The following is a 19,675-nucleotide window of genomic DNA, read 5'->3' as shown; positions in this document are numbered from 1 at the left end:
TCATCATTAGAATAAAATAACTGCTTTTTTAAAAAAATCCTTTCTAAATTTTTTGCAGTGGTGGTAAATTAATCTAGCAATTAGATAAAGCTTCCTAGACAAGGACAAATTTCTGACAACCAGAAGAGTAACTGGCTGGGTGTGCATTTTAATATAAAAACAGAGATGCAGGAAAAACTAACAAAGTACACAATTACCTTTCTTTGTAATTAATGCCATGCTCATTATTAAAACAGACTCATCGTATAAACAAGTCACCACAAGACACTAATTATATTTTTGCTGTTAAAGTAGTTCTTGTAATGAAAAAAACCTCAACCTTAATTCCTTTGCACAGCCATAAAATATAAACCAGAAGTTGACCCGTTTTTTACCCTTGTGTAAAGCTGTTACACCATCCAAGGTTGCTGCACTTTTTCGCCATGTCATCAGTCTATAGCTGAAAAGAATCATCCTGCTAAAGCTTTTGGTGCAAAACACTGACCGTTATATCACTTACTGCTATGTTATCTGTTGGCTCCTATCCAGAACCTTGCTTAAGGCAAGTTATTGAAAATGGCTGAGTACTTGATAAGGGAGGGAAAGAAGTGGGAGGAAGGGTTGAGTGGACATACAATATTAAAGTGAAGATGTATTCTAGATACCTGCATATTATCATGATCACATCTAATATAGAATATTTTCTTACTATGCATCATTCCATAAACAAAAGCTAATGATGAGGGTAGGAAAAGGTAGCATAAACACTAAAATGTGTTTGGTTTTTTCTATAGGAACTCAATGGAGAAAGGACCAAGAGCAAGATTTGAAGAATGTTCTGAAGAACACTGACCAGGACATCCCATTGGTATTCGTCAGTGGAAATCATGATATCGGCAATACTCCAACAAGAGAAACAATAGATAATTATTGCAAGAACTGGGGAGATGACTACTTCAGCTTTTGGGTTGGAGGTGTTTTCTTTCTTGTGCTGAATTCTCAGTTATACTTTGATTCTTCCAAATGCCCTGAGTTAAAGCAAGCCCAGGATGTGTGGCTCAATGAGCAACTGGCTGTTGCTGAAAAACAGAAATGCAAGCATATAATAGTATTTCAGCACATCCCTCTGTTTCTGAGAAAACCTGATGAAGACCACGATTATTTCAACTTGGAAAAATCAGTTCGTCAAGAGATAATGGAAAAGTTTCATAAAGCAGGTATTTTCTCAGATTTTCCTATTTTTGAATTTTTGTTTCAAATTGTTAATGGCTATGCTGTCAGACAAAATACATTTAACTTAAATGGTACTGTTTTCAAGGAATTTTAGATACTGCTTATAAGCCTCATTGTTCCCCGTAGGTCAAAATTGCCAACTGAATCTAATCACCTGTAAAAAGTACCAAACAAAATTTAAAACTTTGAGTGAAAAGTGAAAAACTCTTTAAAATAAATAGCAAGGATTCTATTTTGCAAGTACTGTTAGATGTAAGACAACCTGAGTTGTTCCTGCCTACGGAGTGGAAGATCAGGTATTGCCATAGGAGAAAAATACAGAATTTATGTTTTACATAAAACATGGAAACAGAATTCAGAATTACCTTGGAGGTTGTTTTCTCCCACACTGAGCCAATTTTAAACCAAGAGTGTAATGCACTCCAGATTTATTCAGTGTTAAAAAGAGTCTTGCTCTACTAAGATCAATCCTTTGCATATCCATTACTAATAGGAGCCATTTCTGGGATGAAGGGCAGGTGGAGCATGTGCTAAACAAGTATATTGTACCAAATCCCTTAGCTTTGTTTGATGATACTTGAATGCCATGGAGACAGTCACAGTATGCAGCTACTCCTCTATGCTGTTCCCATTGTTTCCTGTTAATTGCATTCATGTTCCTGGGGTGTGCTAGTCCCTCAAAATTTCCTGCCAGCCTGCTATCGCTGCATCGGAGTGTCGTTTTCTCTGTATCTGTAAGAGAGCATGTTATTTGGATTACCGAACAATGCAAATTGTTTATGATATTGTTCCTAATTTACCATATAATTGTTAAGCCTGCACTCATCCAAAAGCAGCCTAATTTTCAAGCTCTGAATTTCCTACTGTTTCCAATCAGTGGGGCCAAAATTCACAGCTATCTGAGGGCTCTCCAGGGGACTGACATATTTGCAGATTCAAGATTTACAGGTGGGGTTTTTTCCCATAAGGAGACACACTGAGAATACCTCATAGTATCTTTTTTTTAATTTTTGTGCTAGTGTTAATATAGTGGGAAGTATTGTGCTATTGGGAAGTTGGGCAGCTAAATGACTGCTTACAAACTGTTGACTAAAAACAGATCCTAGTTCACTGCAGAGCTTGTTAGCAGAAGGACGCTGCCATACAGGTGTATCCCAGTAAATAAGCATTAATGTGGAAATCAGAGCAGTTGTGTTCTAGAGTTTTCTGTCATCCAGGTGGTTTACTAACATTTGGCAACACTCAGTACTGTGAATATAATTCATCAAGAGGTAAAAGAAATTATGCAAAATGTTACCATTGTAACATTTATCATTGTTACATTATCATGTTTCTTAGAGGGATATTTCAGACTGATTCTCCTTATGTGCATTCAGAGGCTTAACCAAAAGTTGGGTAGACTTCAAGTGATGGGGGAAAGGAAGAGAGAATGGGAAGCCACCAATACAAGACAACTCTACGGAAGAAATTCCCAAACTCCTTTCTGTGCCAACATCCTATTTGTACCTTCCCTCCATACTTTCTCATTGCGTCCCTCTTTCCCATCCCTAAGAATCCTCCCAAAACAGTGTGTTGTTTGGTTCCTTCATGAATACATTAAAACATTGATCTTTTGCTTGCTGTTTTACACAATAAGTAAATGAGTCAATAGGTAATATTCGCACGCAATCCAATAATCAAACACTTTGCTAATTAAATGAATACAGAGGGCAAGCAGCTCAGTGTAACTCAGACTGCTGAGAAAAATTAGCTGAATCAAAAGTTGGCTCAGAGTTTCCTTAGTAACGTGTGCATTCTGTTTCCATTTTATTATTCAATTGAAGAATGGTCTTTGTAAGACTACAAAATGTTATAAGTGGATTGCAAACAGGCAGTTATCATGGTAGGACAGATGCACAGATATGCAATGACACCACTTATTTTCTGACTCTCTGCTTTGCCAAAGAATAATTTATTTCAGCATATCATTTTACATGAAATTGGTTTTCCCTCAGTTCACTTCATACATTCTTGGAGGATTAAAACACAGAATATTGTTAATGAAATCCCAATCTACTTGGCATTTGTTTAGGTTTTTTTTAATTATGACTTGAATTTTAAGAACGCTAACCCCTTACAGCACATAATTTAGAAATTTGGTGTGACTATTTATTCTGGAAAAAGAAAGTAAGTCTGCCTTTTTAATGAGTCCACCAGGCTGCTGTTATTCTTCTTCCCCCGACCTGGCACCAGTCCTTCCTTCTGCTCTCTTGCCCTCTGATTCAGTGTTCCCAACCACTCCAAAGGTTTGTTGTGTAATTATGAAAAATTTCAGTATAATGTGCATGTTTTAGGGGTTGCTATGTTTGGCAATGCAGTGTTGCTACATGGGCATCATATTTCAGTTGTTGATAACCCAGGATCAGACCTGGAACCATCCCAGTTTTCGTGTTTATACTTTTTCTGGAAGTGTCAAACACAGAGCCGTAACTCACCTGCTTAGAGAGAGACAGGAAAGGAAGGACAATCTAGTAATTCAGGTCTTCCCATGAACAAAGAAATTCTTATGGGTATGTGTAGGAAATAATCAGATACTTAAAGTGTGGTGATATTGCACAGGTGCTTTAAAGTGAGGTATGCAACTTCAGAAAATTATTACTTTAAATTCAGAGCCCAGATCTTCTGTAGTTATTCTCTTCTAACAACTTACATATTACACAATGTTTTTGGTTTAAGTATCGGCTCATTACAAACAGAGATAAAAGACTAGCTGTAGAGGCTACATCTGGCACAAAACACTGAATTACATTTCTCACATTAGAAGTGTCCTTAACAGTTGGGCTAATTAAAGATAAAATCATGTCCTCATGATAAATATTTATAAATTGAAAATCTGGCACTTGTAAATATGTATTACTACTATGCAAAGTTAAACCATACTTGTAAGTTGCATGTCTAAGAAATCCTCCTAGCCCACTTCTTCTTGAAATGCATTATAACAAGTATTGTCCTTGAAGAAGTGATTTCAGTGACAGTGAAAATCAACTCTAGTTGAGAACGTAGTTTATAATTTAAGTGAAATACATTTCTGAAAGCCTATTTGTATAACTTCTGAAAGTTTAGCCTCAGTTGTCAAAGCTCTGTCTCCTCTACAAGCAGAAGCTAAGTACAGGAAAAAACCTGTGTGCAAGAACTGTGAATGAGCTGACCTGACGTTCTCATCTGTGAGATCTGCTGGAGTCACTCGACTCTGCTGTGTGAAATGCATATTCAGCTTTTAAGAATTTTCTAGTGCTGATATAAGTAGGTTTGCTCATAGCTTTGTAGGGAAAATAAAGAAGTAGTAGTGATCTAGCCAAAAATCTGGTCTGCATGTCATGTGTCTTTGATAAACATAAGTAATAAATTAGTTTTTAAATTAAGCAGTTTATGTAATAGAATACATACTTTTTTCTTACATATCTCATTCCAGTATAGTTTTCTTAGGATGTTAAAGATTTTTTTTTTCTATGACCTGAAAAGTATGAGTATTTTTGTGGAGCTATAGACAATCTTCTAAAGACTTTTTGTCCTGAGAACCATCACTGACACACTGAAATTACTTACATTACTTAACACAATATAGCAATAAATGTTTCTTAATGGCCCTAATGAACTAAAACATTTAAGTTCATGTCTGAACTTGTTTAAGAGCTCTGTTGAATAAAACCTAAATTAATAGCTGTTTTTTCACCAATAAAGTTGAGAAAAGGCTTTTTCGTTCAGAGTGAGATGAAAAGTACAGGTGGTCTATCTAGGTGAGAGATTTTGCATCCAAGAGAGAATCAACTAAATAACAGATATAAAATACAGAAGAAAATTCCCTGCAGTCTCCAGCTTTTTTTAATTAAAAAGTTTTAAGTTCATCTAAATGTCTTCAAAGCAATTTTTCGGATGTGGTTAAGAATACTTAATTTGTACATATGGGGAAAAATAACGTTATTAAATGGCATATTTTTTCATTATATTTGTGATTGTAGGTGCTGTAACTTCTAACACCTTTACTCATTAGAGAGTGTGATACCTACATTCTCCTCTTAGAAATGTTATGACAAGAGAGTAGTATTAAAGGAAGAAGCAGCTTTCTGAACATCCACAGCTGAGATATATTTGACCACAAAATTAAAGCATGGAGTGCTGGAAGCTGTTGTTTCTAAAATTTACCAGACAACATATGCTATGTTTCATTATTTTCTTTGTTGTGTAATCAAAGTTGACAAGGGAGTAATACTTCCTTCTCCCTGCCATTGAGACCTCGATTTTGGCAAGTGAGTAATCTCAGTGCTTGCTTATGCATGTCACTTTGTCAGTATCTAAGATAATTTAGTTTTAAATATTCTCAACTTCAGTGATTTAGATCAACCTCTTTCAACCTTGAAATTATGTGCTCATGGTACAAGTAGAGTGACCAAATTTGGCATCTTCTACATCACTGTGCAAGAGCAGTGTTTTTTAAGACTTTTCCCCAGGTATGGTAATGTAATCTAGCGTGTAGATATAGACAGACGTAGACATTTTTTTCAGAACTTCAGCAGCAAGTACAAAATACATTTATTTAGTACAGGCTGTAATGACATTTACTTAGATAAATTTGTGAAATCTGTTTTATCCACTGGACTGTAGTTTTGAGTGATAAAAACTTGGTTTTGATCCTCAGAACACACGGCAAACTAGGATTGTTTGGGGTTTGTGTTGGGTCTCTGAGAAAGCTTCAGTTTCAAATGGAAGAAGTAGCAAAACCAGGAAATAAATTCCACTGACAGGTCACAAGAGGCCTTCACAAAAATTAACCTGAACCAGAGAGTGACCTTCTACAGACAGCAGCTCTAAAGGCTTATTTAGACCAGCACTCTAATTAGGTGATCTGGAATCACCCACCCTCTGGCTGTGCCTGTTTTTTCTCCTCTGATTATACAGGAAAACCAACTGAGACTAAGATCCTTGTCTATATAGCTCTATTCAGTGTTGTCCTATATAAAAATACTTTTGACATAGATATACTTTGCAAAATAATATCTTGTCTCCCACTTACATGGACCCACTGACCACCAGTTGCATCAAGCTCTAGATTCTTTACTCTACAAAGCAAATTTAAGGAAGCGTTTTCCTGCAACTTTGCAGGATCATGTTTGCAAACAACAGTACATAGGATATTTTTATTAAGATTCTTACAGTGCTATGTGCTGCAAATTCTAATTATTCAGTTCTATTTTATTCACACATACTCCTCTGATGAAGAAGGTAGGGTAACAGAGAGCTTCTAAAGGGCTACACAAAATAATTCTATAATGTTGTTATTTAAGGCTGACTGAAGAGGTTATGAAATGGAGGGTGTTGATCCCTGACACCAGTGGGACTGTTTCGTTCTACTGGAGCTCTGTTGGTGGGAAATGATTGGGGGTTTTTTGGAGAATAGGATCTGAGAACTGCCTGAGCGCTGAACAGTTCTGTTAACAGTGCTTGTGACTGGTGTTTTCACATCTTTCTTTGCTGCTGTAACACCTGCTTGGCAGATGGGGTGATGTGAGCACTCTCAAACTGCAATGAGATAAAATCAATTCTATTCCACACAAGAGATTTTGTTTACAAAGACTACTAAATATTATCATTTGCTTTGTAGCATTGTGGTCTTGAAAAAATTATGTACACCACAGGCCCAGGGGAGAAAAAAGGTACAGCAAAAAATGGTTAATGTGTGCTCTTGTAGGAAAGCTGAAAGAACATAATTTTGGAGTGCAAAATTGTTCTGAGGACATGTATTACTGTTGAACCGACCACATTGTTCAGCACTTCAGAAAGCAGCTGTATGCTGCAAGTGAAAGGAAGGAAGAAAAGCCAGTTTGTGCCCAATACTCCAGGGGAAGTGCTCAAGATCAGTTTATCCATGTGACTTAAATGGTTGTATTTGCCAGAAACATTGCCTTTTTAAAAATAGGTATCTACACATACATATCTACACACGTGTCTCTTATAGTAGCACCTCCCTGTGCCTGGATACTACTTATTTCGTTCTCCTGCCAATGAAAACTCTGAAAGGGTACTAGAGTGTTGATAACATTCAGGTTTTTCACTCAATACAATTTCATTTCTTTACAGAGATGCTTCTTGACCTATTTGCTTCCATTTTGGCTCTACTGCTGCTCCTCTCTAGCTCCTGCAGTTTTGGGGACAAATACACATACAGGATCAGCTTTTGCTAGTATATCCTCTTTCTTCAGTCCTTGATTGAGCAAGAGGTTTGGCCAGTGAAGCAGTGATTGTTAGATAAGCATAATTCTGTTTTAAACCTAATTTTATCATTAAACTTGAACAGCTAACATAAAAGCAGAGTAACTAGACCAGAATGACGATCCCTATAGCCCAGTCTCCTGCTTCTCCAACTAGCCAAACCCTTGTGAAGAGCACAAGACAGCAAAGTGCATAATGTTATTTCTTTCAAGTACTCTTCTATCTCCAACAATTTTTCTTTCAGGGACTTACTGTATCATACTAATGCTATCAATATAGTGCAATTTAGTGATTCTTTTATAGATTTGTTCAGCTGATTTTTGAAAACTCTCAGCTTTCACAATGGTCTGCGGGAGGGAGTTTTATGTTTCACAACTATGTGAAGAAATGCTTCCTTTTGTTTGCGTTAAACTTCACCTGTAGTCTGTATTGAGAGCCATAAATCTGTAAATGAAATGCAGTGAACTTTGATTCATGTCTGCAGTTACTGTAAAAAAATAGTTCATTAATCAGCACTTAAAGGATGATAATCTAGACCATGAGAAAAATTTCATTGCTCAGTCAGAACCACTTTTTTTTCCCAAAATTCTCTACGGAGTGCATGGGAGGAGAAGCAAGGTCTGTACTGTACCCATTACATATTTATTATGTCATTCATATTGCACTAATTTAGCCTTCTCGTTCTCTTACAGTCTCATTTGCTTTTGCTGAGAAAAGCATTTATTTAACTGAAGGCTCAGTCTAAATAAAGCATGCTACTGATTGCCTATGCTGATTATTCCAGGCATTCTCTTCCTAATTTGGAAAATCTGCATGCTTTTCTTTGGTTTATTTTTATATTGGTAATTTTCTTCCTATATTTTTACACTGTCCGTAGCACTGGGTTGAGCAGTTTGATTTCCAACTGAGGCTAGGCCAGTCGCATTTTGGACACAGCAAACCTGCCTCAAAATGGTTTTTGTACATTAGGAACTAGAGTTGGAAAACAGCTTCTTCTGAATTCAGGGTTTTTTGGAAGCAAGCCATGGAAGTGAGTGTAATTATAGAAATCAGAGTTAGATGTCCCTGGAATTTAAACTAGTTCAAGTCTGAATTCCAGCCCAGTATCATCCGATTGTGTGAGAAAAATTGTTTTCTAGGTGCATGTTTCTTTATGAAATTATTTTTAATATTTCAAGATAAATGTGGGTGCATTATTTTCCATCTTGTTTTAACCTATTTGCGTTTCTGTAATCATTGCAACTAGATTTTCTTTGAGATTGGGGCTCAGTCTGTATTTCTTGAATTACACTAGCAAACATCAAATTTTTCAAGAAGTTAGGAAAACAGATGTATTTCACAAAATCTTACTGTTGCATTGTTATGGAATACACCTGTTACCTGTTTAATAAAGCAAAAAGATGACTTAGCTAGCATTTCACATTTAAAATAGAGACATTTTATGACTTAACTACTCCTTAAACAGAAAGGCTGATCAAAACACTGATTAAAGAAGATGTGGTTGTCTGTTGGTCCACATAGAGAAGGCAGGCCATAGCCCCCTTTCTTTCCTGCCCCAAATGAAGTTGAAAACATGCCCAGTCTTCCACGTGCTTTCATTTTTCTATGCTACAGAACACAACAGCAGTAGAGTACCAAGTAAGGGAGAAGAGACTGGGAATTATGGGACTGCAACTGCACAATAAGCTAAGACTGGGATGTAATCACTCTCAGGGGAATTATCTGTGAGACATAACTAAATGCCTTTGTTCTCTTACAGTGCAATTATGTCAAAATCATGCTGACCCTTTTCCTTGGTGCCACAGGAAGGGTTTCTCAGTGATAAACTAGAAGTTTGGGGAAGAAGATGCTGTACTTATAAAATTCTGTAAAATAACCTTACCTCCTGCTAACAGAGGTTAGCAGTTAGTAAACTGCCTTCTGCATGATATTCAGTATGTAGTTTCTTTTCATGTAATGAACTATTTTCTCATCTGATTCTTGTCAGAAATAAAATCAACAGCATGCTAACAACACTGGGGTAGCTGAAGTTTTTTTTCAAATTTTTTTCAGCATCACCAGGCCTGAAAGAAGTGGTGAATATTTCATATAGGACTCAGTTTCTTTCAGAACATTATTCTGCTTTGGGTTGTTCAGGAACTCAGAAGGGCTGTAAGATGGTCATCATTACAAAGAATGATCTCTCTTAAATCAGAGCTCCTGCAGTCTGCAAGGATGTAATGGTTGTATACATGGCAGTTGCTCCTGAGCCTGATTGGCCTGGTCATCCCTTTCTGTACCAACCTTTTCCATGATGCATCCAAAGCAAATCTCAGATACTTGTTTAGATCTCTTTCCCTATTAGGCCAATGAGTCAGTTTAACAGTACCAAATACACCATCTCTGTAAGAAAAGCCCTTTTTAATACAGTGTGCTGTTTTGGTTCACAAAGCTTGAAGAGACAACCAAGAGAAAAAGGGAAATGCTGGTAAAAATTGTCCATCTTACCAGAGCTGTTAAACTGAGAAGGATGCAAATCAACAAGAGCTTGGTGAAGGTCTTGCAATGATTACTTACTGGTGAGCTGGCTTTAGAAAGCAGACACTGGAAGTAAGGGGAGGGGGGAAAAGGTCCTCAGAGGTGTTTTTGAATTTTCTGTTGAGAAATGTCTGCAATAGAAACCATGAGCAAAGTGTTCATATCAGGTTTTTTACTTGAAAACAGGTATCCAAATTAAAATATTAATTTTTTTGAAATTTTTTAAGAAGTGAGTTGTTTAAAGATTCTGCTTATGAATGAACATACAGATAGCATCAAAGGTAGCATACTGAATTACATGAGCTATTAATTACCCTTCTCAGCACTTACCTCTTGCCTTACCAAAGCCACTGTGTAGCCTTACAGGCTGAAGTGACATAATGCAGTGTGTGAATTAGCGTAAAAACAAGGATTTATTAACTTGTTTCATGGTCAAGCTAATGAAGAGTGTAAGGCTTATGAACTTATGTATTAAATCTCCTCAGATAACTCTTGAACAATCCATGTTTTGGTTGGTTGTTATGTCATGAATTATTTATGCTAAATAGGCTGCTTTGGGCTCACAGAATTTGTACCAAAATAGATATTTTGTTCTTTAGTAGGAATGCATTGTTCTACAGGGAAAAAGAGTTATGATCAGATCTTTGGAAACAATAAATCTTTTTGTCTTTTGGATTCAGCTTTGTCAGATCAGAACTAAAAAGGACTTTTTGTGCTTGATCAGAAAATGATGGCAAATTGCATGGCAGGAGGACATCTTTGGTTTACTAAAATCAGAATAATTTCCTGTATTTAAACCTTTTTTTACAAATACACTGATTTTTTTTGCAGATTGGTTGATTCTGAAAATTCATGTTTGGTGTGCAGGCATGAAGCTTGTTGGTTTTAGGCTTTTTCATGATCCAAGTATAGTTTTAGAACAGACAGAGCAAGACCTGGTGTCCAACACTGGCTGGTGCCCAGCCTGAGTCTCTGGCTTCCAGTCCTGTTCTGATCAAAAATGAATTTGGCAGTTCAGGCCTTTTTTCCCTAGCAGATACTCCCTAACTCTTGTATTGTTACACAGTCTGACATCAGACGATGATGATCACGGAGACAGTGTGTGTGGTTTGTTTTGCAGGTTTTCTTTTTACAGTATCTGCACAGTTTTTTCTTTATTCTGATTTTAATCCCTTTTTTTCTTTTAATGAATAATCCATTAGGTATGAATAGTGTCTTGCAGTAATGGATCCTGCTTTTTTTGGTTAATGGATACTGTGAAACCTCCAGTCACATTTAAATTCAAATAACTATGTATTTAATAAAAAATGAAATAATGAATGCTTGTGAAGGTGCCATCCTTTGGACATTTATTTACACAGTAGTTTTTTAGTATTTCATACAGCTTTTATATCAAAGCTTTTCCCAACTGCTATTTCAGAAACCAGGGATTAGAAAAGAATCACTGCTCTACCTTTTTTTTTTTTTTTTTTTTTTTTGGTAGTGGAAGGGGACTGTGCCTTTTTCTGTATAGCTGGATGCATTTAACTGACCTGAGGATATTTTAAAGCAGGCTATAAAATGAGACCTCTTCTTTCCTCACAGAGTTTAGAAAAAAAAATGGGGGTGGGGAGGGGTTGCTTGCAACTTGACAGTATTACTTCAGAAAAACATCTGAAATGAATAAATTAAATTTGAGTGCATACATCTCTAAGATTCTCTTTATGCTTAAGATCAAAAGCAAGAGCAAAGTAAATTGCCTGCTTGTCATCTTAGTATTATTACATTGACTGGTTCAGATTTCCTTCTTATGCTAACTAACAAAAGTGAGTGGAATACAGTTGAGTGAACAAAAAAGTGCTATTGAAGAAAAAACAACATCAGTTAGACTTCTATTAATACACAGCAGTGACCTGTTTGTTTCTTTGTTCAAGATGTAACGTACTGTAACACAACAATAACAAGAATTAATACTAGCGTGGGAAATAGAGTACCTGAAAACTGAAGTCTGGGTAAAATTTTCACTGGGAGGTATCTAAAGCAGATGCTAAATTCTAGCAGAGGCTGATGCTGTGCAGCTAGATCCACAAGGGCATTTCAGCACTGAACACCCGTCTAGTGCAATTAGGATCCGAATGACATACATATGCTAAAAGAGGAAATTTGGATGAACAGTACCCCTAAACACCAGCTTGTTTAGGCAGAATCTGCTTCCCATAGCCAACAGGAGATAAAAGAGGTTTTAAATCACATCCTCTCTGGTGTCGGGCACCATATTTGCACTGCTTACAAACCACTCTTACTTCAGTTCCATAACAAAATAATTTCTTGAGCGTAGGCAGTTAGCAGATGTTAAATGTAATTCTGGTGAAGTTGCAGTATTTGCCTAAGAAGAAAAAAAGCTGCATGATTTGTGGGCCAAACTTTTTACCTGGTGTCTGTCTGCTGTTTGTCAAAATCTTCCATTGAATTCTCAGACAAGGGGAAATTTTTGGTTTTTTTATAGCATAACTAAAGCTGCTTTATTACTTTTATATCCTCTGTCCTTCTAGTTACACTGAAACTGTATGTCAGGTTTGATTTACATATATGATGACACAAAGTCTTGGCTTCTGTTCCTCTTTTAATTCCAAAGGTTAAATTCTCTGGGTGGTAGGAAGATGCTACTTTAGGGACACGGATGCTTCCAGTAAAAAGAGAGCACTTATTTCCCCTACTAAAGATGTGTCACATGAGTTTACACTTCACTATGCTTGTATGATTGTTACTTTTTCCTAACTTTTTCATAGACTATAGTAGTTCTGCTTACCTGCAGAAAAAGTGGAAAATATTGAAAAGAACTTGTTACTGTAGTAGCACTGTCACTTATTGGAAGCTGGTATGGGTATTTTACAGATCTAGCTGTTGCAGTAATCAAGCAGGCCAAATGTTAGGTTCCTAAATGTTCAATCCTTGATCCTTCATTTTGCTGCCGCTTAACTCTGCAGGGAAAGACCAAGACGCAGTGAGGTCCATGCTAGATGTGTGCCTGAGAGTGGAATCTAGAACGTTGCTGTAGACCATTGGTTGTTTGTTAAGCGCTTGAAGGACAGGAAAGTGCTACATATGTGGATCCATTACAGGCAGCTCTAAGCTAAAAGCAAATTGGTAACATTAAGCTTAGTTTGTTTTATGTCCTCCCCAAGAATGCCTTAACTCAGGGGCTGCAGTAAGCAGCCTTGTCTACTCAGCATCCTCTTCTAGCCCATCAGAGCTTGCTCTTTTAAGAACAAAGCAAGATGGATCCCACTGTAACGAGTAGGATGTCATATGTAAAGGTCCCACAATGTCCAGTTTTTTTCTCTGTATTAGGAAGCAAGAGAAGAGAATGCCCAGCCACGCCATAAGCAGCTCTAGATGGGCATGTTCTGTCTGTCACTGCAGAAAGATTGGGGGGCGGAGGAGGCAGTCCAGCCTCATGGTTTGGATAGGTGTGCATATAATGAGAGAAACACTTAGTTCTGCTGCTTGAATTTGCTTAAGTATGTTACGTTAGACAGTCACTATAATAAGCTGCAGCATGGTAGGAGTTGAGAAATGACTGCTCACTCTCAAATTGACTATAGCATCAGTTGTAAAACATCTTTATATTATGATTTTAAGGACCCAAATAATATCTAGAAAGTACAGAATCTCTGCAAAGAGCCCATTATGTCACAGGGCTTTTACATTCCACCATTGCCTTTTGAGGTATTCTGACTGGGTTTCTCCCAAGCTTTAAAAAAAAAAAAAAAAAAAAAAAGGCAACAAACTGTTGCTGAGTCAGAGCAAGCTCTCAGAGTTATTATGCTGACTTACTTACAAGTGTAACTCATACCACAGATAGATGAGCAGGTTACACTGAGCAAGGAGAATTAGTACTGATAAACTAAAATAGGATAGCAGACAAGTTCTATCATACAATGACCATATACCACTATTCAATGTAAAGGTAAATTCATTCTCTGTTTTCCATCTTGAGTCATTTGCTATTTGAGAAGGGTTTGGATTTTGAAATATGAAAGCCCATGTAGCTTTTACCAGGCATACAGCAGAATAATTTATATTTTGCTTTCCAAGCTGCTTAATTTTTAACTATAATTTGAGCCTAGTTTATCTATTTTATATCAGTCTTCAAATCACTCCCACAAAAGCAGAAGACTGATGTAGCCAACTGTCTTAGGACAGGTTCACCTACTTCCCTTTTCATTTAATCACTGTGGAAGAGGTGTAATCTACTGCAGGAGACAGGGTGGAAGGTTTTGGGGGGCTAGACAAATAAGGATTTCCTTGTGAAGTTATAGTGTGTTCCTAATAACAGCTCTCTGCCTTTAAATTGCCTCTACTCTTTTCTAGAATTTCTCCTGTCTGAAGGCAAACTCAGTTGTTGCTAGCTTTTTTTTTTAAATGTCATTTAAGGTTATAGTATCTCACAAATTACCCATTCTCTGGCCTACCACTTGAACAGGAATAAGCATGTGTTACCTTTTGTGTTAAGCATGGAATGGCAGATTGCTGGAATATATGAAAAATAACAAATGAAGTTTGGTGGTGTCATCACAGTGACCATCCCTGGGTATTTTTATAGGCTTGCTCATTATTCTGTAATGATAAAAGCAATGGCTGGAAAGGTAATTATCAGTGCTGCATATTTAAGGATAGCTTTTAGCCTGGGATGGTGAGCAAGACCTTCACTGTGTGCTGAGGAAAGGAGTGCCATCAGGGAGCACATCACACCTGGCACTTGTCCCCTGTGTGCTAAGCTTCACTCTTCTCTGCTGCCCTTTTCAGGAACAGGCACATGTTTAGACCTTTGCTTGTTAGTTTATTTTTCAATATAAACATAAATTATGTTCAGCAAGGTACAGCATCTATAGAATAGTGCCAGCAAAATATTTTTCTATTATAACACAGCAGTTTTTTAGCCAACATAGCAAACTAATAGGAAAGATTCAGTTTCATAAAGTAGCCAGTTATTTTGATAACCTGCTGGCTATCTAGTCATAGTTGTCAGGGAATCCTTTGTGTGGTTTTTTGAGGCACTCAGTATTAAAATTAACTTAATGTATTTTCAGATGCTTTATGTAGAACCATTAAAGTGTCATTATGATTAAGGAGCACACAACCTATTGTATTTCAATAGAGAAATTACACCTAAATCCTTTAGGTGCCTTTGAAAATTTTCAAATTATTAATAGTATCGTAAATCAACACCAAATCTAAACACTTTCTGTAACAAATTATAAAATTAATTTACATGTTTCATACTTGATGATAAACAACGAAATTCCCAGTATTTTCAGCCATCTGGTCCAGTATTTTTTCTGTTTCACTACAGTATAAAACAGCATTAGATACAGCTTCAGGAAGCTGTAATAATCTGAAATCCAAGGATCTTAGACTAAGCATGCTAAAAATTAATCCCAAAACATGTTTGTAAAATTAGCTCTTTATACTAACTCCACATTTTCATTCAAAATAAAATGTGCACCACCTTAAATTAGCAAGAAAGTTGATGAATAATTTTTTGCCAAACTACGAATGCTGTTGACTATGATGCTCAGCTGTATCTATCAACAGTGCATAGAATGGCTAAATGGTGAAGGATGCTGGCATAACCTGGAAATGAAATACTTGTCTATGATAGCATGTTCTCTCTTAGGAATAAGCTTGGTTCTCCACTCTGTTGTTAATGGTTTTGCAAACTTTGACAGGAAAGATAAGTGCTTAGCATCAAAATGGCTTTTTCTTTCCTTTTTTGATTCGTGAGACTAAACAAGGTTTCATTATTTTGTAGTAATAAAAACATTTGATTAAAATCTATAAAACATCGAATGGAAAGGGGACGATAATCTATTTGGTAGCATGAATTTGACCTGTAAAGACAATCAGAAAGGCCATTCAGAGTAGTGAATACAGCTTCTACCAATTTGTTTATGTTTGCAAGGCAGAAGAAACAAAAAGTAGAAATTACTGGTTTGGAGGTAAGGATGACACAATTTCATTTAATTTGAAATTGTTTCAAAATTTCTTTAAAAATCCCATAGCTGCTGAGGAGCATGGCAGGAAAGTAGACCTGGCATACGGATCATCTTTAGAAGTGGTCAAAATCAGATATCATTTGCAAACTTCCTTATTTTTTTGTTAAACTACATATTCTGAGAGAAGGAGAAGAAGGGTTGGACTTCTTTAAACATTTGTTTGGCTAATCAGTTGGACAATGATTCAGCCAAGGATTTCGAAGTGCATTATAAAGCCTTAAATATGAAGTATGTTTGTTGTCTTTACCTGCTGCTGCTTGTCATTTAGCTTTTCTTCTACTCCTGAGCAAGCTTGGATGATACTTGCATGTGACCCAGAAATTTTCAATATAGCATATTGTTGTCTCCTGCAACAGATCAAATGTATTTCTTTCTTTTCAAGTTTATAATCGAGTTATTTTTTTTACCCCAATACAGTCCAAAATATAAATAGTCTATTTTGAAAAAAGAAACAGAACAGCCTTAAGTCATTAAAAATACAGAGGAAATCACAATAAACCTGCCTTGTTTGTACCCCATACTAGGTAAATGTTATTTCATGTCATTACCAAGCCTGACTACTCTTGCAGGTTGTCAACCTTTCATTTTTTGGCTGCTCTCATCTTTCTTCCCTTCTTATTATAACTCACAACCTCTTCTGCTTATTAAGTTTCTTTGATGTACCTGGCTCTATTCCATCTGTGATAAACCCCCCACTGTCTTTGAGAAAAGATTACAAATTATTGTCTCATTTATGTTTATTTGTCTTGCCTTTTTTTTTTTTTTTTTTTTTTAAGGTCACTGGCCATGAGTAAACAGGTTTAAGCTCTCCTTAGTGAATTTTCTGTATGTTAATTGACAAAAACAGCTCCACAATCCTTGGCTTTCAACTCATGTGTCGGTAGCATCATTCTTTAGGCAGTTATCTATTACTGAAATTTTTTTCTAATTTTAATCAGCTTCCTCTAGAGTGTTCCTTCTTTCTAGCCAAAGGACTAGCAAGATGACAAACACACCTTGCAGTAAGCAGAAAGAAGTCAGAGTCCAGTAACCCTAAACAGAGCTAGTGGGGCAGAATAAAGTTTTTGCTAATTATTTATTACTATTAGAATTATTTATTGCTGTTTACTAATTATTTGTTAAAAATGCAAGTTCAGTTAAATGGTTTACTTTTGATTTTACGCTTTATGAACCATTAAAGAACGAAGGTAAACATGACACCTGTAGCTGTACTTGCTTTAGAACTTTCTCTACAACCCCAGCAGCTGTTTAAGCCTCAGCATATAACCTAAGCAATATCTTTTACTGTAAACACATTTTATACATAAACTGCAACTGCTAACTAAATACATACTCTTTTTTTCTTTTTTTTTTAAACAGGTATTAAAGCTGTATTTTCTGGACATTACCATAGGAATGCTGGAGGGTCCTACAGAGGACTGGAAGTGGTGGTTTCATCAGCAATAGGATGTCAGCTGGGAGAAGATACACATGGGCTTCGGGTGGTGGTTGTCACAGATGAAAAGATTGTTCACAGATACTACAGTTTAAATGAACTGAGCAGCCAAGGCATAGAGAAAGAGCTGCTAGATATGCTTGCTAAGCAAAATTAGGCTATGTCAAATGATGTGATTTTTTCTCCATATTAGACAAATAGAAACAGTTTCAAAAAGTTTCCCCAAGCTGAAGATAAAGATTTCTGATTGTGCACCATGCCCCAGAACAGCTCTCAATTTGTTATCATCCTAAATAACAAGTTGTTGACATGTTTCTCTCTTGAAAATGAGACCTATGTGGAATATGGAAGAATAGCAGAATTCATATGGTAATGTGTCATTGAAAAGAACAGTTCTGAGAATTTTTACTTTGCTCCTAGATACGACTTTGTTAGTAGAGAGAAAGTGTATCAAAGAGTGAGAGTTGTAGCTTCTAGATAACCCTTTAACTCAAGTCTATTTTAGCTTTATATTTGAGAGGGTATTTTAAAATCAAGAAATTTAGTATTTTCTATTACACTCTGGAAAATATAAACAGGACTCTTTTTACTCTACAAAAACAATCTCAAAAAGTCTGAAATCAACGGATTTCCACTGACTTTTAGCAACCTTTGGATCAGATCTTGTTACCTAGAGATTGTATTTTATCCCATTTCCCATACTTTATTTTCTTAGCTCTTCGGAGCCAGCAGCAATATGAAAGCAAAGACATTCTGTTTTGCAGTCACACCTTGGGTTTCTGTTACATCCTAGTTTTATATAATGATAAGTCTATAAATGAAGCTAATGTAGATGCCACTGACAGAAACTAAACATGGAATGACTATTTTCCTTTTGAAATTTAATTAATATTCAATTAGCATATATTCTTGCTATAGCTTCAGAAGTTGGAATAATTGCATGGGGAGAATATTCTGCACAGAATACTGTTTTCAGAAGTCACTTTGTTGATTCCTACGCAAGGGGAGAGCTTTGATTTCCAAGTGGAATTTAAGAATGCCTTACTGTAATATTATACAATATTGAATGTTGAAAACCCTAAAAAGTATCTTTTCTTCACTGGAATAAGTCTTTAAAAATAAATTATATAAAAAGAAATTTATGTGCTGCAATCCACCTGGTTTTTTTAGCAAGTGTATCTGATTTGTTTACTGTTAAATACAAAGAAAAGTCTTAATGTAATTAACACATACCTGCTTTTATTTTCTTAGTTGAACACATTATAATCCATGCCACAGGTTATCTAGAAATAGATATAGCACAGCTTTAGCACCTGAAGAGGGAAGAATACAAACAATACTGGCTGAGAAAGTAATGCAGTCTATCCGTTTTTATATATACTCACATACAACATCATTCCCTAGAAGATATTACAGATATTTAAATATGGTGAGAGAGATGAAATGCTGAGCTGAAGAGTCAGTTTCATTACATTTTAGTCATAACAGCTTTTCTAGGAGGCTCCTTCAAGCTTGATTTGTGGGACTTGTAAGATTCTAAAATTACCTCTGTAGCATTTCCTTGCACCAGTGAAACAGCTGTACCTCCAGGTGGACAGGACCAAATGTGGACTACTGTCCCATGACAATAACCTAAGTGTAGGTAATGTTTGATTCAGAAAGAAAGAAAATTATTTTGCTTTTATTCTCCACCCGGTTTTGCTTAGTTGAATGTTTTCACAGTCTCATTTTCAATGGAACATCTGGGAAATGAGAACTAACATCTAAGGCTAGATTACTTTGAAATAGGTTGGTACCTAAGTACCCAAGTGGCAGTTTCATTGTAAGTTAAGCACCTGTTAGTTCAGATACTGGTTTTAAAAATCTGTGTACTTAGATATCTTTTAAGCCACTGACTACTTTTAAAATTTTATCTTATATAGCTGGGAGCTATTTAGTAATCATAGCTAATTAACCATTTCAGGAATGAGATGATGCTAGTTTACGTTTTGCAGAAGGAAGAATAGTCTCTCTATGACTTAAATCTTTAAGGCAGTTTACATCATAAGGCTGAAGAAGTTCAGCAGAGGGACTTGAGATAATCTGAGCATGGAATATGCTCTCTGCTCTGGTGCAATATTGTAAAGCTGAATGGAGGAAAAGTTTAAACAGTTTTTTAATATGCCTGTTTATTAAAGGATATAATTTTAACTAAATATATGAACCTTGGGAGATCGAAATATAACTT

General features: G+C 36.1%; 1 protein-coding gene across 2 annotated transcripts in view; it reads left to right on the top strand.

Annotated features, from left to right (window-relative positions):
• CPPED1 (calcineurin like phosphoesterase domain containing 1) overlaps positions 1-18,590 on the top strand; it is a 49,281-nt gene extending 30,691 nt beyond the window's left edge. The window contains exons 3-5 of one of the 2 annotated variants that reach the window (XM_052773021.1): positions 774-1,196; positions 3,409-3,497; positions 17,373-18,590. In XM_052773021.1, coding sequence (XP_052628981.1) covers positions 774-1,196; positions 3,409-3,497; positions 17,373-17,459 — 599 coding nt within the window. In that variant the 3' untranslated portion in view covers positions 17,460-18,590. The remainder of the gene's footprint in view (positions 1-773; positions 1,197-3,408; positions 3,498-17,372) is intronic. The other variant, XM_052773020.1, reaches the window with a different exon arrangement.
• Positions 18,591-19,675: the final 1,085 nt, after the last annotated feature.

This window comes from Harpia harpyja, chromosome 21 (assembly GCF_026419915.1).
Source record: "Harpia harpyja isolate bHarHar1 chromosome 21, bHarHar1 primary haplotype, whole genome shotgun sequence".
In the NCBI taxonomy this organism is placed as follows: Eukaryota; Metazoa; Chordata; class Aves; order Accipitriformes; family Accipitridae; genus Harpia; species Harpia harpyja.
This window is presented reverse-complemented; position numbering and strand designations above follow the sequence as displayed.